The 24,516-nt window shown below is 41.9% G+C and overlaps 1 protein-coding gene across 7 annotated transcripts in view; it reads right to left on the bottom strand.

The window, feature by feature from the left end:
• Positions 1 to 268: 268 nt before the first annotated feature.
• The window catches only part of SLC7A2 (solute carrier family 7 member 2), a 125,176-nt gene continuing 100,928 nt past the window's right edge, over positions 269 to 24,516 (bottom strand). For all 7 annotated transcript variants that reach the window (XM_054029438.1, XM_054029440.1, XM_054029437.1 and 4 more), the window contains exons 8-12: positions 21,080 to 21,182; positions 10,618 to 10,808; positions 10,079 to 10,245; positions 8,901 to 9,009; positions 269 to 7,216 (exon numbers count right to left, since the gene is read on the bottom strand). In XM_054029438.1, the coding sequence (XP_053885413.1) occupies positions 7,032 to 7,216; positions 8,901 to 9,009; positions 10,079 to 10,245; positions 10,618 to 10,808; positions 21,080 to 21,182 (755 nt within the window). In that variant the 3' untranslated portion in view covers positions 269 to 7,031. The remainder of the gene's footprint in view (positions 7,217 to 8,900; positions 9,010 to 10,078; positions 10,246 to 10,617; positions 10,809 to 21,079; positions 21,183 to 24,516) is intronic.

Below are 24,516 nucleotides of genomic sequence, written 5' to 3'. Positions count from 1 at the left end.
AGCAAGAAAACAGCTGCTTATTGTCCAACAGAATGCTCATATATATTATTATGCAATACATGTTAAAATCATAGATGAGTTTATGCTACACTGGAAGCAGTTTCTAAAGTTGTAACATTTGATAACAGGAGTCACATAATGCACACTGAATGGTTTTCAGTTACTGTAGATCATTCTACCTTACTTAGTAAAATCTGTGGTATATTTTTTGTACAAAGACCTCCACAATCATTTTAGAACACAAGATAAAGTTGAAACTTATATCCAGTACATGCAAGTGATTTTTAACTTTATTTTAAAAAATATAGAACAAATGCATGATTGTTGTCCTATGAAGCATATATACAGTGAATAAATCAGCAGCAGTATAATTTCCATCACAACTTCTATAGCAACTAAAAATACTGATGATATTCTATTGCAAAAGTGAAAAACCCAAGCACCATAAAGTATTTTGATTCTTACATACATTCTAAACACATTTTTACATTAATACAAATTAGGTTTTTTAGACTAAAGCATGACACAAATCTAAATTTGTATATGAAGCTGCATCATTTTATCTACATTTAAATGCACAGCAGCAAATAAAATACACTTGAAATAATTACTGCAATGTACATATAAACAGTGATGGAGCAAAGTTCCAAAAGACAGAAATACTAGCATTTTCAAAAATGATAAAACACAAAAGTATTTTAAAATGTATTAAACAAATATATTAAATGCTTTCCAATCTGCCAACACTAAAGGAAAACAAATCCTCCTAAGCAATACAGGGCCAAATCCTGTTAACCTTAACCCAGACTCTGCCCAACTTATATTGATTTCAGTGGGAGTTTGCCTGAGACGGACTGAATGAAAACGTTCTCAAGACATGAGAATTTGCCCAGCAGACAATAAAAAGCAGCATTTATGCATACAGTTCAGTCTTATGCATGCCTGTACAAATGTCCTTTAACTTGGTTAGTGTCTGAATAATTCCTAGAATCAAATCATAAACTGTGTTCGGGGGGGAAGAAGAGACATGATTGCAATCAGTTTTGGAAAAGCCAATTGTGAAAACGAAGAGGCCCTCAAAAAGCACATATCAGGAAATAAAATATTAAAGCTACAGGAGACTAAAACAGAAATAAGTATCCTACGTTTTGTGAATAACCTGTTGAGGAGTAAGACTGATCCTGCAAATCCTGGCACACATGCTTAACTTTACACACTGCTAGTCGTCCCATTGACTTCAATGTGTACATTGCACATTGTAATGTGTACCCTTTGCAGGATCAGGGCCTAAAAGCATTAAAGCGTTTGTGACCAAAAAAGGTAAATACATATGTGAATTAAATTCATTTAGTATGAAAGGCATCCCAGTGTTGAAGACATCATGTACTACTTAAGTGGCATGCAGAGCCTTGTGCTTGCTTAATGCACTGTGATAGATTTCACCTCTTCTGCTTAAATCTTTGAGTATTCCAGGATGCATGGTGTGCAGCCAATATAGGCACTTGGTAGAGCCCTATTACTTTAAAGTGTAATTCTGCCTTTATAAAGGCATACTGCTGCATATGCAGTGACAGCTTGGGAGCGAGGGGTGACAACATATTCATTCACAATCTAAGACTTTATTAAATATCTATAAAAACTAGTGTGTGTGTTGTGTGCGACTTATTCATGTTATTTGCAGTTACAGCACAGCTGTACAACCCCTTAGTTAAATGTAAAGGATAATTGTCTAAATACCTAACCTAATCATATTGCCAAAACAATCCCTTGATGTATTGCCACTAACACTTTATTGGCAGTTAAAATAAAGAAACCGCAACTTACAGTGACATAGGCATAACAGTTACATAGAATAAGGCTATTTTGCACCAAAAGAACCTACCAATGCAGATATAGCAATAGCTTTCTCCATAAAAATAAAAGATACCTGCGACAACAGATTTTTGACAATACTACATCATTTGCATAGATACTGAACAAGTTACAATAACTATTAATCATGTTTTTTAAAAAGCAATGTGTAGACTAAGCTTTCATTCCATAGGATTAGAGTTTTCAGTTCATCTCTAGGTAAATATAAAGACACACATGCACACACACACATTGAGTATTTGTTTTCTACATGCCGTTTCTTACATGTTTCTATCTAAACACCTCTCACATGTAAGAATTTGTATGGTTGTTGTCCCTTACATGGCTGGATCTTGCAAGGCAAAAGTAAGTTGAGGGCAGCTAGAACCTTGCAGTATTGGGCTTATACTGGATAGCAAACCTAATGCATATATTTTACTTGATTTTTACAGTGATATTACTTTGCTACCTAATAGTAAAGGCACCATCATTAACTAAACAGAGAATTATCTTTGTACATTAGAGAAGGGAGCTGAGACTAAGTCAACTAAAATAATAAGTTAAAACTGATTTCTGGTACTATGCCTGCTTCTGAGCCCCGTGATATCTGTACAATCACATTTTACTATTTTTTAAATGTCTTTATTTCTCCCTTGTTGTTGTGGGAAATATCTATGCAAACAAAAGAGGAAACTGTTTATACACAAAGTGCTGTCAAATACACACAAACTAAACAAACTGAAAAAAAAATTCTTTAGTCTTTCAAGATTTGTCAAAATCTTAGGTAGCAATAATAGGTAACACTTTTCAGTCAGAAGTGTTATTAACAGTGTCCCTTTTAAGGAAAATTGCAGTGCAACACAGAAATTATTTTAATCGCTACACTGAATTACAAAGATTAAATTATCAAGGACTAAAGACAGACACAGATATTCCCCTCTTCCCCTTCAAATCAACCAAGTTTAGTGCAATGAAGTAAATGACTCCTCCCTCTAGGTCACAGAACTGCAGAACTTTCAGAGCTGTTGTAAAAAAAGTTCTATACTTAAAAAGGTGATTAAACAAATAGCTGAATAAATTCTTTTTAAAAATAGTTATTTCTAGCTTCCTCCCAAAAGCTTTGAGAGTCTTGTATTACTAATAATTTCAAATGGTGAATATGATGTTTCTGCCCTACTCTGCATCAAAATGGGCCCCTGATGGAAAGTATAATTGAAATGTTAGACCTAACTGAGACAGACATCTTTTTTTCATTCATTTAACAAGATATTGAAACTGATAAGTATTTCTAAAAAGCTCTGAAAATTCCTGTGTTAATATTCTTATTTAGTAAACATTTATCTATCTATTTTAGTGTAATAAGTCACTGGAGTTTTCCTTTAATTGCACCATTCTGAATGATGAGTGACAGGCCCATCCAACTACATCTAAAATCTGTTCTCTATGATACCTGATTTTAAAAGTCTGAAGAAAGCAGTTACATTAAAAAACAAAAACAAAAACATTAAACCCATCCTGGTGGGTCACTGGTTGTCCCATGACACACAGTTAAACATAATTCCTAGCATTTCAGGGATTAAGGCAAACATTATAATACACACCATCTAATAAGCTTTATAAAAAGGTATTAATATTTTGTGATTTCATATTAGAAATTTTATAAATATATGGAGCCCAAGTCTGCAAGTCTCTCTACCCACAAAGGTCCCCTTAAATCAATGGACTTAAAAAAAAAAAAAACTCTTGAAGCATCAATGATTAATAAAATGTAAATACTATTAAATTTTCTAAAATATATTAGTTACATGCACATTTTGTAGAAACAAATATAAGCAGAGAATAATGTCAGTTTCCCTCTACACAGATAGTATTTTGAATCCATTTAGTAGTAACATCCTCAAAGCTGAGACAAAGGAATTTCCACTGATGCCAGAAGTCTAATAGCGTCTTTCTTTATATCCAGATAAAACTGCTTCTAACTCAGAAACATCCCATCATGTAAGTTAAAAGATGCTTTCCCCCCCCCCCCAAAAAAAAGGAAGCCAACATCTGAACTTTGATTTCTATTTTGCTGAAAAGTAATAGTAAAAGTTGTTATCTAACATAGGGTCAGATTCATTCCTTTGAAGATAATAGAGTTGCACCGACCTACTCACACAAACTTTTATTGGGTTGTTTGCTTTCCATCCACTTTCCTAGCCTTTTCTCCCCACCCAAACTACATAAGCTTCCCCCAACACCAAGACCCTCCCAAGATTAACCATACGTAAGGGTGAGTATTTATCCTTAGGACAATAATAGCTAAGGTTAGAGGATTTATTCAGTCTCAGTAAGAGGAAGGTATTTTTCCTTTTCATATGCTTCTCTCAGAGAGATAAAGGTAGCTAATAGGGCTCTCACCTCCCAGCAACTATCCTCTGGAAATTTCACTGGAGTACACTAGGTAACCAAGTACCTTCCAGTCAAGGAAAAAAGGGAGTGGAGTTCTTTTCAGCATGCAACCTCTTGTTGTTAATGGCCAGTAGGGGCCACTGGTGCAACAGCACAAATCCACCCCTCCCTCCATTCCAGATACTGCAAGATATCCACAATCCAATACAAACTGAGGAGTAAAGGAACAAGCTCAACATTAAGGACCAATTCCCCTGTACGGTATCAACACATTTCTGGTTCTGTGCCAAGAAGCTTTTATATTTTTGTGTTCACCAGGATTTGTGCATGTTATAGCTAAAAAGTAGCAAGAATCCAATGCTGCTCACACACACACAGAAAATGGCTTTCCACCGTCTCATAAATTCTAGATGTTGTAAAAGTATAAAGGTGATTTTTAATATCAGACAACATAAGTCTTTGAAGACACCTGTCAAAACTGTGTTCAATGGGTTTTGCCTTACAGTGAGTAAAGGAGAAAGCTAACAGCATAATGTACTTCAGCAATATTGTCCTTTAGATTGTAGGACTATCTATTTCCTTTAGTCAATGGAAGCATTCTGGACGCTCTTTGCTTACTATTGGGAACTTATTAATTAAAAATAACATTTTGGGCAAAATAACTCCACATTTTGAAATCCTCCATAACTAATAGTGACACTTATAATAACTAATAGTGATACTTCTCAACTATTTAAGCCTATATACGCTAAAAATATTTAAATGATTATGTACCTTTGATAGGTAACACAAATCTTTGCTTTTACATTGAAAAGAACACCATCAAGATATTGTTCATTATGTTCAAATTAATTATTTATTCAGTATTGTTATAACAACTTGCTTCCTGGCTTTTGGACATCAGACCCATGTTCACTGTGCTGTTTATGTATGGTTGCTTGCTCTACTATCACTGATATTTATTTAAAGGGTAATAAAGAACTGAAACATTTGTTTTAGGGGAAAAAACCCAGACTTTGCAAATAGATATATTTCAAATTTTAAATCCTATCATCCCTGAAAATACCCTGTCAGGATTGAAAATAAATATATGTAAATAAAAGCTTTGCCTCCAAGTATGTCCACCCTCCTCTTCTCTGTGCAAGGAACTCTAGTACCATAGGCATTTGTTTTCTTGTCAAGAAGCAATGTATGAAATAGACCCAACCCTCCCCCTCCCCACAATATGCATATGATGGACGAGGAGGAAGAGGGAATTTAGCTGTGAAGAAGAAAGCTTTTAGAAATGCTATACATAAGTACTAATTACAGAAATTCCCACTGAGTTCAGTAGAGCCAGGATTTCACTCTATGATGTCCCACACATTATGTCCCAGTTGTTACAGGCAAATAAGAGTAGGTCTGCTTTTGAATTTTTCTTTTAGCACCTGGAGTAACTTTGGAAGGAAAAAAATTCAGATGTGACTTTATATGAAACAAAATAATATTCTTGAATACTGTTCCTATAGTGTATCATTGCTCATAAGCATCTTCATAGTCTGAATTATGCATATCTGCTTACTGGTAAGTATAACCGAACATCTCCTTACTACTTTGATATAAATATATTGTACTCTACTTTGTTAAAAGTGTCTGATTTGTGCTGTTACCATTTGTAAACAAACTTTGCAGAATATTCTCTAGACCAGTGGTTTTCAATCTTTTTTCATTTGAAGACCCCTAAAAATTTTGAATTGAAGATTGGACCCCTTTGGAAATTCAACCTGTGGTCTGCGGATCCCTACCCTAGAAGTTTTACACTGAAAACTGACTGAACAGAATTCAACTATAAATGTTGCTCGTGCTTGGCACAGTATTTGATGCATGAAGGGTGCTAAACTGTGGGCTTCTATGGTAACAATAACACTTCCAGGCTTTGACCTGTAGATGGGGGTATTCACATACTTTTGATTGATCAGAAAAACAGAATGCCTTTTCTGGCATCTGAAACTGCATCTGAAGAAGTGAGGTTCTTACCCACGAAAGCTTATGCTCCCAATACTTCTGTTAGTCTTAAAGGTGCCACTGGACCCTCTGTTGCTTTTTACACATTCAGACTAACACAGCTACCCCCCTTTATTTTCTTTAGTTACCTTTCACAGACCGCTTAGACATAGTCTGCGGACCCCAGGGATTGAAAACCACTGCTCTAGACCTACTCCCAATTAATCTCCCATTAGTTCCCTGAAAAAAAAAAAAAGAAGGAATTAAATATTTTAATGATCAAAGAGTATCGTCACTTTGTTATTCATTATACCCTATCAGACATGACAAAGTATTTTAATGAACAGGGATAAGGAGAACATATGAAAAGCAGTTGCTTTCTTCATAAAATGTAAAATGTTCAGGGCCCTCTTTTGTAAGCAATCCTAAAATTCTTTATACTTTGTCATCACCAATTAATTGTATATAATTGTGCAACCAAAACACCCCCAAATTTTAGCATAGCAAAGGTACAGTTATCCGCTTGGAAGTCTGTCCTTCCCCTTATCTTCCTTGATGTTTTCATCTGGGATATCAATTTTTCACTGAAGAAAGTCTTCATGTGACTGGATCTGAAGTATCCAAGAGGTATTAGCAGCTAGTTCAACACGTCAGTCATGCTTTGTGGTAGGCACTTTCAAGATGCACAAATATAAATTACTGTTAATCTGCTGGCAGCTACCTTTTGACAATTTCGTTCAGCAACTACATTCGATCACAGTTTACTACTACTTCAGAGACATGCACGTTAAGGTTGTTTGCAAACATTAACATTCACTTGTCCTTTCATGTATAATAAACTGAGCATTTTCATTTGTATGTTCATCTGCTTCTTCCACGGGGTTCTTTTCCTGTATTCCACTATTTTCTGAGCAAGTATCTTCATCTTCCTCATCTCTAGGATGACCTTCAAGACTATGTCTGATGCCATATGCAAAGTAAATAAAGAAGCCTTCCAAAACAAAACAAAATACTTTATAGTTTTTTTCAGGCAAACAGTGCATTAAAAGAGATTCCCAACCCCCCTGGATAATGGAACCTGTTTACCTGAACAGTTCCCTGCCTCTGGCATGCAAATTACTACTAGTTCTTCAGGCCTTTGTGCCTGATAATTTCCCTACATTAAAGACAACTGGCAGTACTGGGCCCCAGTGCAATATTCCTAATTCCCAGTCATTTGCGTATGCTCTTAGCTGCATTGGTAATGGTGAGTGCTGCCTGTAATTCATGACTGCAATACAAGTTTGGCGCACCAAAACTGACTTTGCAGTTAATGTATATTTCTACAATTCTAAAGTACTGCAGTTCAGAGGAGAATGATAGAGTAGTAGGAAATAGATACAGTAGTTGCAAATACTCCTCTCTCTACAATTTTGACTATAATTATTAGAAAAATATTGATCTTGATTTTACATATTTTTCTCACCATGTTTTCTGGTCTGGCTTACAAACACACAGTCTGTATCAACTTAAGTAAATTGATTTAGGAACTGAGCTAGTTAAATCAGTGCAACCTCTTCTTGTGAATACTCTTAAATTGGTTTAACCAACTTAAGCTACATCAATATAAAGCACTATCTTAAACCAATTTTAAAAACTGTCCATATAAATGATTTGCACTGATTTAACTAGCTCAGTTTCTAAACCAATTTGGTTAAAATCAGTGCTACTGGTATGTGTGTGTGAACAAAGCCTACATAGATTTCTCATTCTCTACCACTACACTGACTGAATCTCAGGCGACATCTACACTACAGGGGGGAGTCGATTTAAGATACGCAAATTCAGCTACGTGAATAGCGTAGCTGAATTCGACGTATCGCAGCCGACTTACCCCGCTGTGAGGACCGCGGCAAAATCGACCTCCGCGGCTTCCTGTCGACGGCGCTTACTCCCACCTCCGCTGGTGGAGTAAGAGCGTCGATTAGGGGATCAACTGTCGCGTCCCGATGGGACGCGATAAATCGATCCCCGAGAGGTCGATTTCTACCCGCCGATTCAGGCGGGTAGTGTAGACCTAGCCTCAGCTAACCTTTCAGGAGCATTTTGACACAACAACCACTTTCAGCTCTCATTTTGTATTTACCATAGGGTGACCAGATAGCAAGTGTGAAAAAATGGGATGGGTGGGGAGTAATAGGTACTTATATAAGACAAAGCCCCGAATATCGGGACTGTTACCATAAAATCAGGACATCGGGTCACCCTAATTTACCAAAACAAATCCTGAGAATATGTTAAATATTCCCTGTTTGGATTTTGTATCACAAAGTGAGTTGAAAGTGCTGCCTCTGAAATAGAGTAGGCAGGCAGAAAAGATTTACCAGACTCAACGTTAATGCTTTCCAGGCCTACACATACATCACCTCGATTTGGAAGAGAGCAGTAAGCTAATTGGAATTAGTCCTGTAGCTTTTACAATTCCTGCTACCTCACAACTGCTTGTGCAGTTTTAGCAGCAGATGCATACATCTTCTGAGGTATGTTTTTGTTTTGACTAGTGATATCATTTGACATTTATTGAAAGAAAGCTTTTTATTTGAATAGTTAAAAGAAGATGATTAACTCATTCCTAGAAAGAACCACAAGAGAGGACCCATCAATCCTAATGTAAACAGTTGTTATAAAGTACCTACCAAAAGCCATCCAGAAGCTAAATCTGATCCAAGTCTCTCCACTTAACTGTACCATCAAGTAAATATTCACCAAGATACTGAAGGATGGCAAAAATGGCAAGAATGGAACCTAAGGGGAAATAGTTTATAAGATAGTAATGTTTTTCAAACCTTTCCGCACACTAAATGGCACATTTCAATTTTGTAACACAAATAAAGGGACTGACAGACCCACTCACCAGTGAGAGTAAGACACTTTTCCTGTTTAGTGTAAGGTTTAATCACTAGTTTCTCCAAAACTTATGCTTTCATTTTAAAAAAAAGTTTTGGTCCCTACAGCTGCAAAGAAAACCTTGTCAATTTGCACTGAACATACAGCAATGCAGTGCTGAATTCCTGAATTAATCTAGGTGGGCAGCCTGAAACAATACTTATTTTATTGATTAAAATTTATATTCAACAGCCTTTACCCACAGCTCTCAGCACACTTTATAAATCATTAAAAAGGATAACATGCCTCAATAAAAAAGCACACTCAATTTATATCCCTGTCCTTCCCAATCACCCTACCAAATAGCTTCCCATACTTCATCCCATCACTCAGCTCATCTCCACTTTCCTAACTGCCCATTACCAAAAAATCCTTATAGTGTATGTGAAAGACTTATTCATGCTCCAAGGAATCATGGCACACAGTCCAAGCAACTGGGTTTTTGTGCTAAACTGCTCCTCCAGGGCTGGGAGGAAGGAACTCTTCCCTCTAAGTTACAGGCTCTGTAGTAGTGAAGCCACTCTTCAACTGCTATCCCAACCTGAGGGCTGAAATAGCCTCTCTGCTGCTTGCCCCAGCACCCCCAAGTGGTAGGGAATAGCTGGTGGATCTATGTACTAGGCAATTTACCAGCCATATCCAACAAATCAGTGGTGTGAAAGGGGTATGGACGGTGCACTCTATGCAAGGCCTCCTCATCCAGTCTGCAGTGAAATAATACCAGAATTGATCTGAGATGGTCTAGACAATGTGGTGGTAAAAATGCCTCTGACCTGTCTACACTAGCACTGTCACTATCACCAATGGAGGTACAATAGTGCAATGGTGAGCCATTGTCTGAAAAACACAAGCATAGACACAGACACACACACACGCGGTTTTATTAAAACAAATTTAAACTCTGCATTATTTATGTTATCTTACTCACCATAAAGGCTACTTTCTGCTGGCTCTGAGGCTGCCTCCATATGGTGAGAACTATGACTATGAAGAGTACTACCAACACAGCAAGAAGACCAATGCTCCAAGGCTCCATATTAGCAATAAAATGAATCCCATATGTGGTCAGAACACTCAACCCACACACCAGAAAAGCTGTGTGAAAAAGAAAATAAGAATTGGAAGGAAGTCAAACCTTTCAAAACTGTTTAAATAAACACGCAACTTAATCTGATAAAGCAGATCTTTACCAATAGAGACATTATCAGATGTTAAAATGAAAAAAGTCTGTTTTGACAAGAAAACACTTTATTTTGCCTTATTTTTGACTGAAGGAAAATAAATAAGATTATGGAACAAACTATAAAAATCTGTTTTCCTACCAGAATACTTCATATTTGACATTTGTGAGAAGGTACTCTAAGATGTTACCATTGGATTTGAACTTTTGTTCTGCTTAATTAAATTCCACTATTTATGGAACTTGATTTGAATGTATTGTACTTATTTGGGTATCTGTAGACTTACCTAATAGACCCACCAAAAAGCTAACGGTAGTGGCAGACTGCTCTGTAGGCAAACTGGATGGATTCATCAATGTCTGAAGACTGAAGCGGTGCCCTTGAAGCATACTAATTTGAGATTTCCTCTCTGATCCTGTCAGAGCCTCTTTCTCTGGAGAATATTTTGGTTGCTCATAGGTTAAATTGGGTTGGTACCTATCCACAAATAAATAGATATTTATATACAAGACTGTAACAAGTAAAGAAGTTAAGCTTGTGGTGGGGGTTGAAGGAGGATGGTTATAAATACCACAGCAATCTCCAATGGTTCCACTCTACACTAGTAGCCACAATAAAAAATAAATTCTGCCCTTTCAAAATTCATGTGGCATCCCTTCTATCTTCTTTTATTTCTAGGTAGTCTACTTAATCTCTAAATTCTCTGCAAAGAGGCCTATCGTCCAACACCACCTGCCATACTGGGCACTAACATATATAAAACAATAAAGGAAGATTACACCCTGGTAACCTGGTTTCCCATAGCCTGGACTTTCACAGTTTAGAATGGAACAAGAGAAACACATAAGAACTTTATGCAGTAGGAGCTCTCAAACTGGGAATCACAGACAGGTGTTGTGGGAGAGTGGGGTCATAATCACCCTTTCCTTTCCATTTTGCTAAATGGGAGGGTAATCCTGAAGGAGTCGTGGAATGGAAAAGACTGAGAACCACAGGTATAGAGGATACTACTAAAGGTAATATATTCTCTTAAAAAGTTAACAATTACAGGTCACCATTTTTACAAAGCTAACACCATGTCTCCTAAGATTTTCTGCGATAATAATAAACTAGAAGAGGTTTTTTGTTTATTTTTTAACTATACTGTGGGAGGCAGTTGTTTTTCAGCAAAAATATTTATAATCTAAATAGAAAACAAAACACAACACAAAAGCCCTTCATGAGATAAAGGAAAGAGATGGAAGAGGATTTCTTGAAATACAGTAGGTCTTTTCAATAAACTTTCACTGAGATAAGCATGAGGCAGTCTATAGAAAAAAACACTATGAAACATACCGATTGAATAAGGCTGAAATTTAACACCAACTTTGGAAAGAATGTAACGTTTTTATATACATGCAACCTTACTACGGGATAGAGCATATTCTCCTGTGAGTGATAAACTAGATGAATTTAAGTTACTATTGTCAGAACTATTGTTACATTTTTCAAAATTACCAGTTTGAGTTCCTCTGATTACTTAATTAGTTTTAACCTTCATTTATTGCCCCAACTACCAGCAATACACACAATTAAAAAAACCTGTCTTATGCATTGTAATACCAATGTATCATTGTTATTCAGTTACCTTACATTAAAAATACCTTTAGATTAGCTGTAATTATAGACAAGTGTCACCTATTAGATCAGTGGCTCTCAACCTTTCCAGACTACTGTACCCCTTTCAGAAGTCTGATTTGTCTTGCGTACCCTCAAGTTTCACTTCACTTAAGAACTACTTGCTTACATAATCAGACAAAAATACAAAAGTGTCACAGCCACATTATTACTGAAAAATTGCTTCCTTTCTCATTTTTACCATATAATTATAAAATAAATCAATTGGAATATAAATATTGTACTTGCATTTCAGTGTATAGTATATAGAGCAGTATAAAAAAAGTCATTGTCTGTATGAAATTTTAATTTGTACTGACTTCACTAGTGCTTTTTATGTAGCTTGTTGTAAAACTAACCAAATATCTAGATGAGTTGATGTACTCCCTGGAAGACCTCTGCGTACACCCAAGGGTGTCCGTACCCTTGTCGAGAACCACTGTATTAGAACACAAAAGGAGCACCATTTTATAGCTTATAAGGATGCCTTGCCTTGAGACATTTCTCTGACCTTGTCAAAGGCTTTCTGAAAGTCTAAGTACACTGTATCCAGGTCCACCTAGCCCAGTATCCTGTCTTCCAATAGCGGCCAATGCCAGATGCCCCAGAGGGAATGAACAGAACAGATCATCATCAAGTGATCCATTCCCTGTCACCCATTCTCAGCTTCTGGCAAACAGAGGCTATGGACACCATCCCTGCCCATCCTGGCTAATAGCCATTGATGGACCTATCCTCCATGTATTTATCTAATTCTTTTTTGAACCCTGTTATAGTCTTGGCCTTCACAACATCCCCTGGCAAGAGTTCCACACACTGACTGTGCGTTGTGTAAAGAAATACTTCCTTTTGTTTGTTTTAAACCTGCTGCCTATTAATTTCATTTGGTGACCCCTAGTTCTTGTGTTATGAGAAGGGGTAAATAACACTTCCTTATTTACTTTCTTCACAATAGTCATGATTTTATAGACCTCTATCATATTCCCCCTTAGTCTACTCTTTTCCAAGCTGAAAAGTCCCAGTCTTATTAATCTATCCTCATATGGTGGCCGTTCCATACAAATAATCACTTTTGTTGCCCTTTTCGGAACCTTTTCCAAGTCTAATATATATATTTTTTTTTGAGATGGGGCAACCACATCTGCATGCAGTATTCAAGATGTGGGTGTACCATGGATTTATATAGAAGCAATATGATGTTTTCTGTCTTATTATCTATCCCTTTCTTAATGATTCCCAATATTCTGTTCGCTTTTTTGACTGCCACTACACATTGAGTGTATGTTTTCAGAGAACTATCCACAATGACTCCAAGATCTCTCTCTTGAGTGGTAACAACTACTTTAGACCCCATTATTTTATATGTATAGTTGGAATTATGTTTTCCAATGTGCATTACTTTGCATTTATCAACACTGAATTTCATCTGCCATTTTGTTGCCCAGTGACCCAGTTTTGAGAGATCCCCTTGTAGCCCTTCACATTCTGCTCTGGGCTTAACTATCTTTAGTAGTTTTGTATCATCTGCAAATTTTGCCACCTCACTGTTTACCCCTTTTTCCAGATCATTCATTAATATGTTGACTAGTACTGGTCCCAGTACAGACCCCGTGGGGGACATCACTATTTACCTTTCTCCATTCTGAAAACTGATAATTTATTCCTACCCTTTGTTTCCTATCCATGAGAGGATCTTCCCTCTTATCTCATGACAGCTTACTTTGCTTAAGAGCCTCTGGTGAGGGACCTAGTCAAAGGCTTTCTGAAAACCTAAGTACACTATATCCACTGGATCCCCTCTTGTCCACATGCTTGCTGACCCTCTCAAAGAATCTAGGAGATTGGCGAGGCACGGTTTCCCTTTACAAAAATCATGTTGACTCTTCAACAAATTATGTTCATCTATGTGTCTGACAATTCTGTTCTTTACTATAGTTTCAACCAGTTTGCCCGGTACTGAAGTCAGGCTTACCAGCATGTAATTGCTTGGATCATCTCTGGAGCCCCTTTTAAAAATTGGTGTCATATTAGCTATCCTCCAGTCATTTGGTACAGAAGCTGATTTAAATGCTAGGTTACAAACTACAGTTAGTAGTTCTGCAATTTCATATTTGAGTTCCTTCAGATCTCTTGGGTGAATACCATCTGGTCCTGGTGACTTATTACTCTTTAATTTATCAATTTGTTCCAAAACCTCCTCTAATGACACCTCATTCTGGGACAGTTCCTCAGATTTGTCCAGACCTTGCTGATTCTGGATTGGGCAAATCCCAAGCATCTGTTTTCAGTCTCCTAACTTACTGATTCACAAGATGAAAATACACTAGAAGGTCAGGATTTAGCCCACAAAGAAAATTTATTAGAGTATTTACACTATTCACATATAGATCCCACAATTTACTGTGCTTGCTGTATACAGTAGGAGATAAAATATAAATTATATTGTAAAATTAGAAATATGTTTCTAGCTTTGAATGTATCAATGTTTTGACATGAGGTCCTACTACACCATTTGAAGTTGAAGACCATGTAAGTTATCTTTCAGAAAGTAAAACCCTCCTAGATTTCAAATAAGGTTTTGGATTTGACCTCTGCCCACACTGGCATTACACTGTGTCTATTCCTAGTGTATATCCAACTTTGAAAGGACACCACTTCTGGTAATCATTAAATTAAGACACCACACACAGATTAACATTTTAGAAGAGTTAATCTAATTTTATAATATGTATGTACCTAGAAAAGACGGTTACTCACCGTTGTAACTGTTGTTCTTCGAGATGTGTTGCTCATATCCATTCCATTAGGGGGTGTGTGCGCGCCGCGTGCACGATCGTCGGAAGATTTTCTACCCTAGCAACACCGGCGGGTCGGCTGTGGAGCCCCCTAGAGTGGCGCCTTCATGGCGCTGAATATATACCCCAGCCGACCCGGCGCCCCCTCAGTTCCTTCTTGCCGGCTACTCCGACAGTGGGGACGGGGGGCGGGTTTGGAATGGATATGAGCAACACATCTCGAAGAACAACAGTTACAACGGTGAGTAACCGTCTTTTCTTCTTCGAGTGCTTGCTCATATCCATTCCATTAGGTGACTCCCAAGCCCAACTTAGGTGGTGGGGTCGGAGTGAGACATTGCTGTGTGCAAAACCGCTGATCCGAATGCAGCATCGTCCCTGGACTGCTGCACTAGTGCATAGTGAGCTGTAAACGTGTGGACTGATGACCAAACCGCCGCTCTACAAATGTCCTGGATCGGAACATGTGCCAGGAAAGCAGTCGAGGAAGCTTGGGCCCTCGTGGAGTGAGCGGTGAGGTGCGGTGCAGAGACACCTGCCAGGTCATAGCAAGTCCGGATGCAAGACGTAATCCAGGAGGATAGGCGTTGTGAGGAGACCGGTGAGCCTTTCATTCGGTCGGCCACTGCAACGAAGAGTTGCGTCGTCTTTCTAAAGTGCTTTGTGCGGTCAATATAGAAGGCCAGGGCCCTGCGTACGTCCAGGGAATGCAAACGTTGATCCTGGCGAGTAGCATGTGGTTTAGGGTGAAAAACCGGAAGAAATATGTCCTGGTTGATATGAAATGGAGAAACCACCTTAGGGAGAAAGGCAGGATGTGGACGAAGCTGCACTTTATCCTTATGGAAAACTGTATAAGGGGGCTCGGATGTAAGCGCCCTGAGTTCGGAAACGCGCCTTGCTGAGGTGATGGCTACGAGGAAGGCTGTCTTCCAGGACAGGTACAAAAGTGAACAGGTGGCTAGTGGTTCGAATGGAGGACCTGTGAGTTTGGAGAGAACCAGATTGAGGTCCCACGTCGGGACGGGATGACGCTGTTGTGGGTACGTCCGGTCTAAGCCCTTGAGGAATCTAACGACCATCGGGTTAGAGAATACCGAGGACGTGAGTTCCCCTGGGTGAAAGGCTGATATAGCGGCCAGGTGAACTCTAATTGAAGATATCGCCAACCCTTGCTGTTTTAGGGAGAGGAGATATTCCAATATGAGAGGAATAGGTGCCTGTAACGGGGACGTGGCTCGTTGTTCGCACCAACAGGAGAACCGCTTCCACTTGGCCAAATACGTGGCTCGTGTTGAGGGCTTCCTACTGCTCAGCAGAATCTGTCGGACAGAGTGCGAGCATTGCCGCTCTGCCTGGGTGAACCATGGAGCAGCCACGCTGTGAGGTGGAGTGATTGCAGGTCGGGGTGACGCAGCCGGCCGTGGTCCTGAGAGATGAGATCCGGACATAATGGAAGCGGGATCGGTGTCTGAACCGAGAGTTCCAACAGTGTGGTGTACCAATGTTGTCTCGGCCACGCTGGAGCGATCAGAATTACGTGTGCCTGGTCTCTGCGCAATTTGAGCAGTACCTTGTGGACCAGAGGAAACGGAGGGAAGGCATAAAACAGGTGGTCTTTCCAGGGAAGGAGAAATGCATCCGAGAGGGAGCCCGGAGCTCGACCTTGTAGGGAGCAGAACACGTGGCACTTCCTGTTGTCTCGCGATGCAAACAGGTCTATCTGGGGAAACTCCCACTTCTGGAAGATGGAATGTATGACGTCCGGACGGATAGACCACTCGTGCGTCTGGAAGGACCTGCTGAGTCGGTCCGCTAGAGTGTTCTGGACTCCAGGGAGGAACGATGCCGTGAGATGGATTGAGTGGGCGATGCAGAAGTCCCACAGGCGAATGGCCTCTTGGCATAGAACTGACGAACGTGCTCCTCCTTGCTTGTTGATGTAAAACATGGCCGTGGTGTTGTCGATGAGAACTAACACACAACGGCCACGTAGTTGATTGAGAAATGCCTGGCACGCCAGGCGCACCGCCATCAGCTCCCGAACATTGATGTGCAGGGCTAACTGGGGTGCAGTCCACAGGCCCTGGGTATGGTGTTCGTTGAGATGGGCGCCCCAACCCAGAGATGAAGCGTCTGTGACCAGATGCAGAGAGGGTTGTGGGGCATGAAATGGCATCCCTTCGCAGACCACATTGTGATCTAGCCACCAGGTGAGGGAGGTCAGGACCGAGTTCGGGACCGTGACCACCATGTTCAGGCTGTCCCGATGTGGACGGTATATTGATGACACCCAGGTCTGGAGTGGGCGAAGCCGAAGTCTGGCATGCCTGGTTACGTACGTGCAGGAAGCCATGTGACCCAGCAGGGTAAGGCACGACCTCACCGTGGTAGTTGGGAAGGCCTGTAGCCCTTGAATGAGGCTCGTGATGGTGCCAAAGCGGTTGTCTGGCAGGATGGCTTGTGCACGTCTGGAGTCTAGAACTGCGCCGATGAAATCTATTCTCTGGGTAGGTTCTAGAGTGGATTTGTCCTTGTTGAGTAGGATGCCCAACTCGTTGAATGTGTGCACTACTCTGTGGACGTGAGCTTGAACTTGCTCTTTGGTGCGACCGCGTACCAGCCAGTCGTCTAGGTACGGGAACACCTGTATCTCCTGCCGACGAAGGTACGCTGCCACGACAGCCATACATTTCGTGAACACTCTTGGGGCCGAGGATAGGCCGAAAGGAAGGACTGCAAATTGGTAGTGCACCGTGTTTACCACGAATCGCAGGAAGCGTCTGTGAGGTGGGTAAATTGAGATGTGAAAGTATGCGTCTTTCATGTCGAGGGCGGCGAACCAGTCTCCAGGATCGAGGGAAGGGATAATGGCCCCCAAAGAGACCATGCGGAACTTCAACTTTACTACGAATTTGTTGAGTCCGCGCAAGTCCAAGATGGGCCGCAGACCTCCTTTGGACTTGGGGATCAGGAAGTAACGGGAATAAAATCCCCTGCCCCTTAACTCTATCGGAACCTCCTCTATGGCCCCCATGGCCAGGAGCGTAGAAACCTCCTGTATAAGAAGTTGCTCGTGAGAAGGGTCCCTGAAGAGGGACGGGGAAGGGGGGTGGGAGGGGGGGATAGAAGAAAACTGGATAGCGTATCCCTTCTCCACCGTGCGGAGGACCCAGCGGTCCGAAGTTATAAGGGACCAAGCACGGTGGAAGTGGGAGAGGCGATCCCGGAAGGAGGGGGCTGGATCCTGGGGGATGACTGGGGCGCCGTCCTCGACCGCACCTTCAAAAGTTCTGCCTGGGGCCTGAAGGTGGTCTAGGTGGCCCTTGGTTTTGGCCGGGTTGAGGGCCGGTCCACCTTCTTCTACCACCTCGCCCTCGCCTCCGGGTCGAGTCCTGTCTCTGACGAGGCGGGGGGGGGGGGGTAGAAGCGCTGAGGCTGCGGCCTAAATGGTCTGCGCTGAGGGCCCACAACATGCATCCCCAGGGAGCGCATGATTGTTCTCGAGTCCTTGAGGCTCTGCAGGCGAGAGTCCGTCTTGTCCGAGAACAATCCATGTCCCTCAAAGGGCAGATCCTGTAGGGTTTGCTGCAGCTCCGGGGGCAACCCCGAAACCTGAAGCCAGGAGATCCTCCGCATAGCGATACCCGAAGCCATGGTCCTCGCAGCCGAGTCCGCTATGTCCAAGGAGGCTTGCAAGGAGGTCCAAGCCACCTTCTTACCCTCCTCTACCATGGCTCCAAACTCCTCCCTGGACTCTTGGGGAATCAACTCCTTAAACTTCCCCATAGAGTTCCAGGAGTTGAAGTTGTAGCGGCTCAGGAGCGCCTGCTGGTTCGCCGCTCTAAGTTGCAGCCCTCCGGCTGAGTAAACCTTACGGCCAAACAAATCGAGCCGCTTAGCCTCCTTTGATTTAGGCGCTGCAGCCTGCTGACCGTGGCGCTCTCTTGCGTTCACTGATGCCACCACCAGTGAACACGGTTGGGGGTGGGTGTACAAGTACCCATAGTCCTTAGACGGGACAAAGTATTTCCTTTCCACCCCTCTCGCTGTGGGTGGGATAGAGGCAGGAGTTTGCCATATCGTATCCGCATTGGTTTGTATCGTGCGGATCAGGGGTAACGCCACCCTCGATGGGGCATCCGCTCCGAGGATGTTAACGATAGGGTCCTGCACTTCCACTATCTCCTCCGCCTGCAGGTCCATATTACGGGCCATCCTACGCAGGAGATCCTGGTGAGCCCGAAGATCTATCGGAGGGGGACCTGTACATGACGTGCCCGCCACTGCCTCATCCGGAGAGGAAGAGGAAGATGCCTCCGGTGGTACTGGATCCAATGAAGGGTCCTGATCCCCCTGCTCCTGGGCCGGAGCATCACCTGTACTTGGATCTATGGTGTCGGGTGGCGTGGACACGGAAGCCTCCATGCCCCCTGGCGGAGGCCGAGAGATGGTGGATTCCGGGACCCTTCTAACTGAGTGACCAGAGCGAGAGGTCGATGGTATTGGAGCCCCTTGCTCCTGGTGGTACGCCCACGGGGTCCAAAACGACCAGTGAGATGGGCCATGAGAGTGGTCCTCTGCCATCTCCTGCCAGTGGCCCAAGTTCCGTTCCTCGGCTTGCCCTTGAGGGGGGTATGCCGATCTCGACAGGTCCTCCGAGGAGCGAGACACCAATCTTGATGGCCATGGCGGTGCCGAGAGAGATGAGACGATTCCCGTGGGCTGCGGTGCCACACGGTGCCGGTCCGGAGATGATCTATCTCTGCGCGGTGCCGGCGAACGGTGCCTGGACCGCGATCGGTGCCGATGATCTCGTCGGTGTCGGGAGCCGGATCTGGACCTCGACGAGGACCTGGAGTATGCCCGGTGCCGGGAGCGGCCTCTCGACGTCGAGCGTCGACCGTAGCGGTGCCGAGAACTACGTCTCGACGTTGATCGGTGCCGACGATCATAGCGGTGCCGAGACGTAGAGCGGTGCCGCGACGAAGATCTTGGCCGCGAGTACGACCGGTGCCGAGGTGATATTCGGTGCCGGGACTGCGAGCGGCGTGGGGACCTGCTTCGGGACCTGGACCGGTGCTGAGGTTCCAGCCCTTGCGATGGAGGGCGCATCAGGGCAGGTTTCCCCCTTGACTGGACCGGGCGAGTCAACGGTGCCGTCGGTGCCAGTGGTTGAGGCGGTGCCGGCTCTGTGAGAGCTATCAAGTCTCTCGCCGCCACGAAGGTCTCCGGAGTCGACGGGAGTTGTATTATCTCCGGTCTCGGTGGAGACGCTATCTGCACCGGACTCAACGGCCTCGGTGCCGGAGTCGACAGTGCTGGAGGCACCTGTTTCCGGTGCTCCACCGGCGGATTCGGCTCTACCCCCGGCACTGGGGGAGCCGGCGCCTTCAGCACGGAGGTCCCCGTCTTATGGGCTTTTTTATGCCCCGGGGATAATGACCGGCGTCGAGGTACTTGCTGCGGTGCCGACGAGGTCCAGTGCCGGGGAGGCTTGTCCGACACCACCCGCGCGGTCGGCATTGCCGGTGCTGCTGGGGCACTGCGCACCGAGGCACTAGGTGCCGTGGCTTGGCTCGTAGAGGGAGTGTCCGGACTAAGTGCCGCCTCCATCAGGAGTTGCCGGAGCCGAAAGTCCCGCTCTTTCTTGGTCCTTGGTCTGAAGGCCTTACAGATCTTGCACTTATCTGTTTGGTGGGACTCTCCCAGGCACTTCAGACAGGAGTCGTGCGGGTCGCTCGTGGGCATAGGCTTAGCGCAGGAGGCGCACTGCTTGAAGCCGGGAGCTTTGGGCATGAGCCCGGGCCCGCGGCCGGGGGAGAAAGGGGGAGACGACCCCCTTAGTCCCCTGGACTACTATAACAACTATAACAACTTTAAAACTATTTAACTATTTAACTACAAACACTAGAACTATAACTATAACTACAACTGCGAATAACTAACAAAGCTAGGGAGAGTGGAGGACAGCTATGCCGCGCTCCACAGTTCCAACGACCGTCAGGGGCGGTAAGAAGGAACTGAGGGGGCGCCGGGTCGGCTGGGGTATATATTCAGCGCCATGAAGGCGCCACTCTAGGGGGCTCCACAGCCGACCCGCCGGTGTTGCTAGGGTAGAAAATCTTCCGACGATCGTGCACGCGGCGCGCACACACCCCCTAATGGAATGGATATGAGCAAGCACTCGAAGAAGAATAAAAAAGTTATACAAACAGAAATTGTATTTTAAATGTATTCTGCATAGGACAAAATAAAATACAGCAGAACAAACAGGGGGGTGAAGGTGGGGCTCACCTGAGGATGAGAACACAGGCTGCTACAAGTGAGTAAGCAAGAAGTGTACCAATAGACATCATATCCACCAGAGCCTTTAGGTCAAAAAGAAATGCCATTATAGCTAAAAAAAAGAAGAGAGAAATACAGAGTTTGTAGGAAAAGTTACATATTGAGAGCTAAGATTTTTAAGGCAGCTTAAGAGGCTATGTATGGAGTTTATGTAGTTGACTTACTAATAGTAATACAAAGGAAACCATGGTAATGCATACAAATGAATTTTCGAAGTAAAGACCCACATTTTTAAACTTGGTTGCCTGGAGTTAGACACCTACCACTATATGTAGGCACTGAAATAATTAGTCTCTTTTCAGTGACCCTGAGCACCTATAGCTCTCACTGTGGTTGCTCAACACGTCCTGAAAATCACATTTATTTGTGTACCTAAACAGGGATTTAGGTGCCTACTAACTTTAGGCAACCAAGTTAACAAATTTTGGCCTACTTTTTTGTTTTAAAATATAAGACACCCGGAGAACATCTAGGAAACACTAATGAAAACCTTGCAGCCATAATTCTCTATATACCTGCTGCGTGATTTTTAATATGGTTATTTTGGACAGATATTTAGTTGTATAGTAAGAATAGTTCTTAAGTTTAAGACAAAGGGGTAAACACAATACAATTAGGAAGGAACTTAATGAAAAATACATTTTAGGAGGCCCCTCACTGCTGTCATGTAAAAATGTCATCATTTTCAACTATGAAAACTGATATTTAACATAACCTTTAGTAAAAACATCTCACTTAAAAATATAACACTTTATTTTTACTAAGGTATTGTAGAAAATTTTGGAGAATATTTAATTATCAAAGAGCCAGATCCTGCAAGCATGCTGTGCATAGAACTCCTACTCAAATTCTACAGGCTGAGGGCTTGCATGGTCAGAGCCTGAAACCACAAGCTGACAGTGGGATCCAATCTACTAACATGCACATGGATCCAAGACAGACTGGATCAGGACTTTAACCTATAACCGGTACATGTAATTTGTGTGTACTATGGCCCTAATTCAGCAAACCACTTGAGAACCTGGTTAAATCCCATTAAGCACATCATTAAATGCTTTGCTGAATTGGAGCCAATAGACAAGAGTAAGTCAATTTAAATGTTAAATCAGGCTGAATAAAATCTTAGTATTTTGCAGGTGATTGCATGACTTTTTAATAAACAGCATTGTTTTAAAAGTGGCTTATTTTACGCCTTCTTTGGCAAGGCAACTTCACTGTAACTTCCAATGTGTTTCTTCTTCTAGCCTTAGCCCCATGTAGATGGGATTGACTGCTTGAATCCTCCTTCTCTTTTCCAGTTTGCTTGAAGCAGAACCTCAGAAACGTCAGAGCTAACCAGATCCTTCTGTATGACATGCATCCATCTAGTTTTGGGTCTTCTAATCCTCCTCTTAAACTTAGAAGTGGAGGGTAACACCCTGTTTTTAATATATTCTTCCTATTATCTTTTCATATGCCCAAACCATCTACACCTGCATTCTGTCAGCTGTTCTATAATTGATATCACCTTCAAACCTCCCCTAATTAATTCATTCCAAATATGGTCAATCCTAATAACTCCAAGCATCCCTCTTAACATTTTCATTTCCCTTGTATTCAAAATCCTTCCTTTTTGGAAGATGGCCTAATTACCATCTTATATATCTTACTTTTCAATTTGATAGGCTTCCTCCTATTGCAGATCATTCTGCTCAGTTCTCTCCATGCCTTTCCTGTTCTGCGTATAAGTTAATCACTGAGTTCACCATTATCCTGTACTACCAAACCTAGGTACTTGAACTTCTGTACTTTTGGTAGTGGCTGGCCCTCCACACTTTATAAACCCGTTGTCTTCCTGCAAGTTACTCTATTTCTGCTGATTTTCATGCCATTTCTTTCAAGTATGCACCTCCATCTCTCTAAATCTACTTCCGCTTCCTCTTTGCTCCCTCCACAAGCACTTCATCATCTGCAAAAAGCATGTGCCAGGGTGCCACTCTGGATGTTCTCTCTAAGTGCATTGAGCACTAACATGAACACAAAGGTGCTTAGTGCCAAGTCTTGATGTACTCCAACTCTTACTAGATACTGTTCAGTTTCTGACTGTGATAAAAACACCCTTGTACATGTCCTGGAGGAGTCTGATATAGTCTTAGACATCTGTTTCATTCCCATACACCAGATGCCTTCTCTCAGAATGTGATCATAAGCCTTCTCAAGACTGATGAATACTATGTGTGGAGTTTTCCTCTTTTCTCTATATTTTTACACAAGCAAAGATAGCATCCACTGTTTTACTGACTTGCCTGGCATGAATCCAAAGTGACTGTCACTGATCTTTACTTCTCTTCATAGTCACAGTAAATAAATTGTGTGTGTATATGCTAATGCATGCATTATTTTTATATTACATATGTGTGTGTGTGTGTGTGTGTGTGTATAGATAGATACAGATATAGATCTATAAAAAGCATATACCCCTCCCCAACTTCTTGATTTTATATATATTACACACACACACACACACACACACCTTTTTGATCATGAAGAAAAACAGAAAAGATTAATTCCCAAAAATAAGACTGCAATATTACCAAAGATACCAGTTAATCTGCTGGACTAATAACTAACCAAGGAATACAATTTCCTTAATGATCATGGAAGTACCCTACATTCACTAGTCTTGTGAACAGGGAGGTTTGTACAAAAGCTATGAAGCATTCTGTGAGAAGATTTTTCATATATTTCACTGCCAAGGGTGCTCGGAGACCAGAACTGACAGGCAAAGCTGAGGGACAGCAGAATGTGCATATGTTAATTATAATCTTTCCAGTCTTAAAGTGTTCCTGTACATTACAAGTTAATTTTATCATACTCTAGCTAATTATAGCATATGATTATTATATTTAAAATATTACAGTTTTTTACTTTGTATTCTTTTTAATTATAGCATTATTTGTGATCAACAAGATGCGTGACTTTACGGCCAAGAAACTTTTGAAAAAGAATCTGCTTTTGAAGGTTAGCCACATTAGTATTTATACAGTTCATCTCAAATTCCTGAATACACTAGTGGCAAGACAGAAAATAGTACATCTTTAATATTGTTAGCACCATGAATGTAGAACATATATTCATTTTGGCAAGGTAAGTAAATATATTTATATTATCTGATGCAATCTCCATATTTCCCTTTCCCTTATATATGAAAAGCTTATGCAGAGTTTAAAGGATGCTGAGCTTTGAAGCACACAAAGCATCCACAAAAAGACAATCTCACTTTAAACAGTGTTAAAACTACCAAATATATGCTTGGAGAAAAATACTATCAAAATGGACACAAGCTTATATTTATTGTATTCAAAATTTTAATATATATAGTTCATACAGATGAATTTTTTCCCCTT

Source organism: Malaclemys terrapin, chromosome 5 (assembly GCF_027887155.1).
Source record: "Malaclemys terrapin pileata isolate rMalTer1 chromosome 5, rMalTer1.hap1, whole genome shotgun sequence".
Lineage (NCBI taxonomy): Eukaryota > Metazoa > Chordata > Testudines > Emydidae > Malaclemys > Malaclemys terrapin.
Note: the sequence above shows the minus strand (reverse complement) of the source record. Positions and strands in the feature narration are given on the sequence as shown.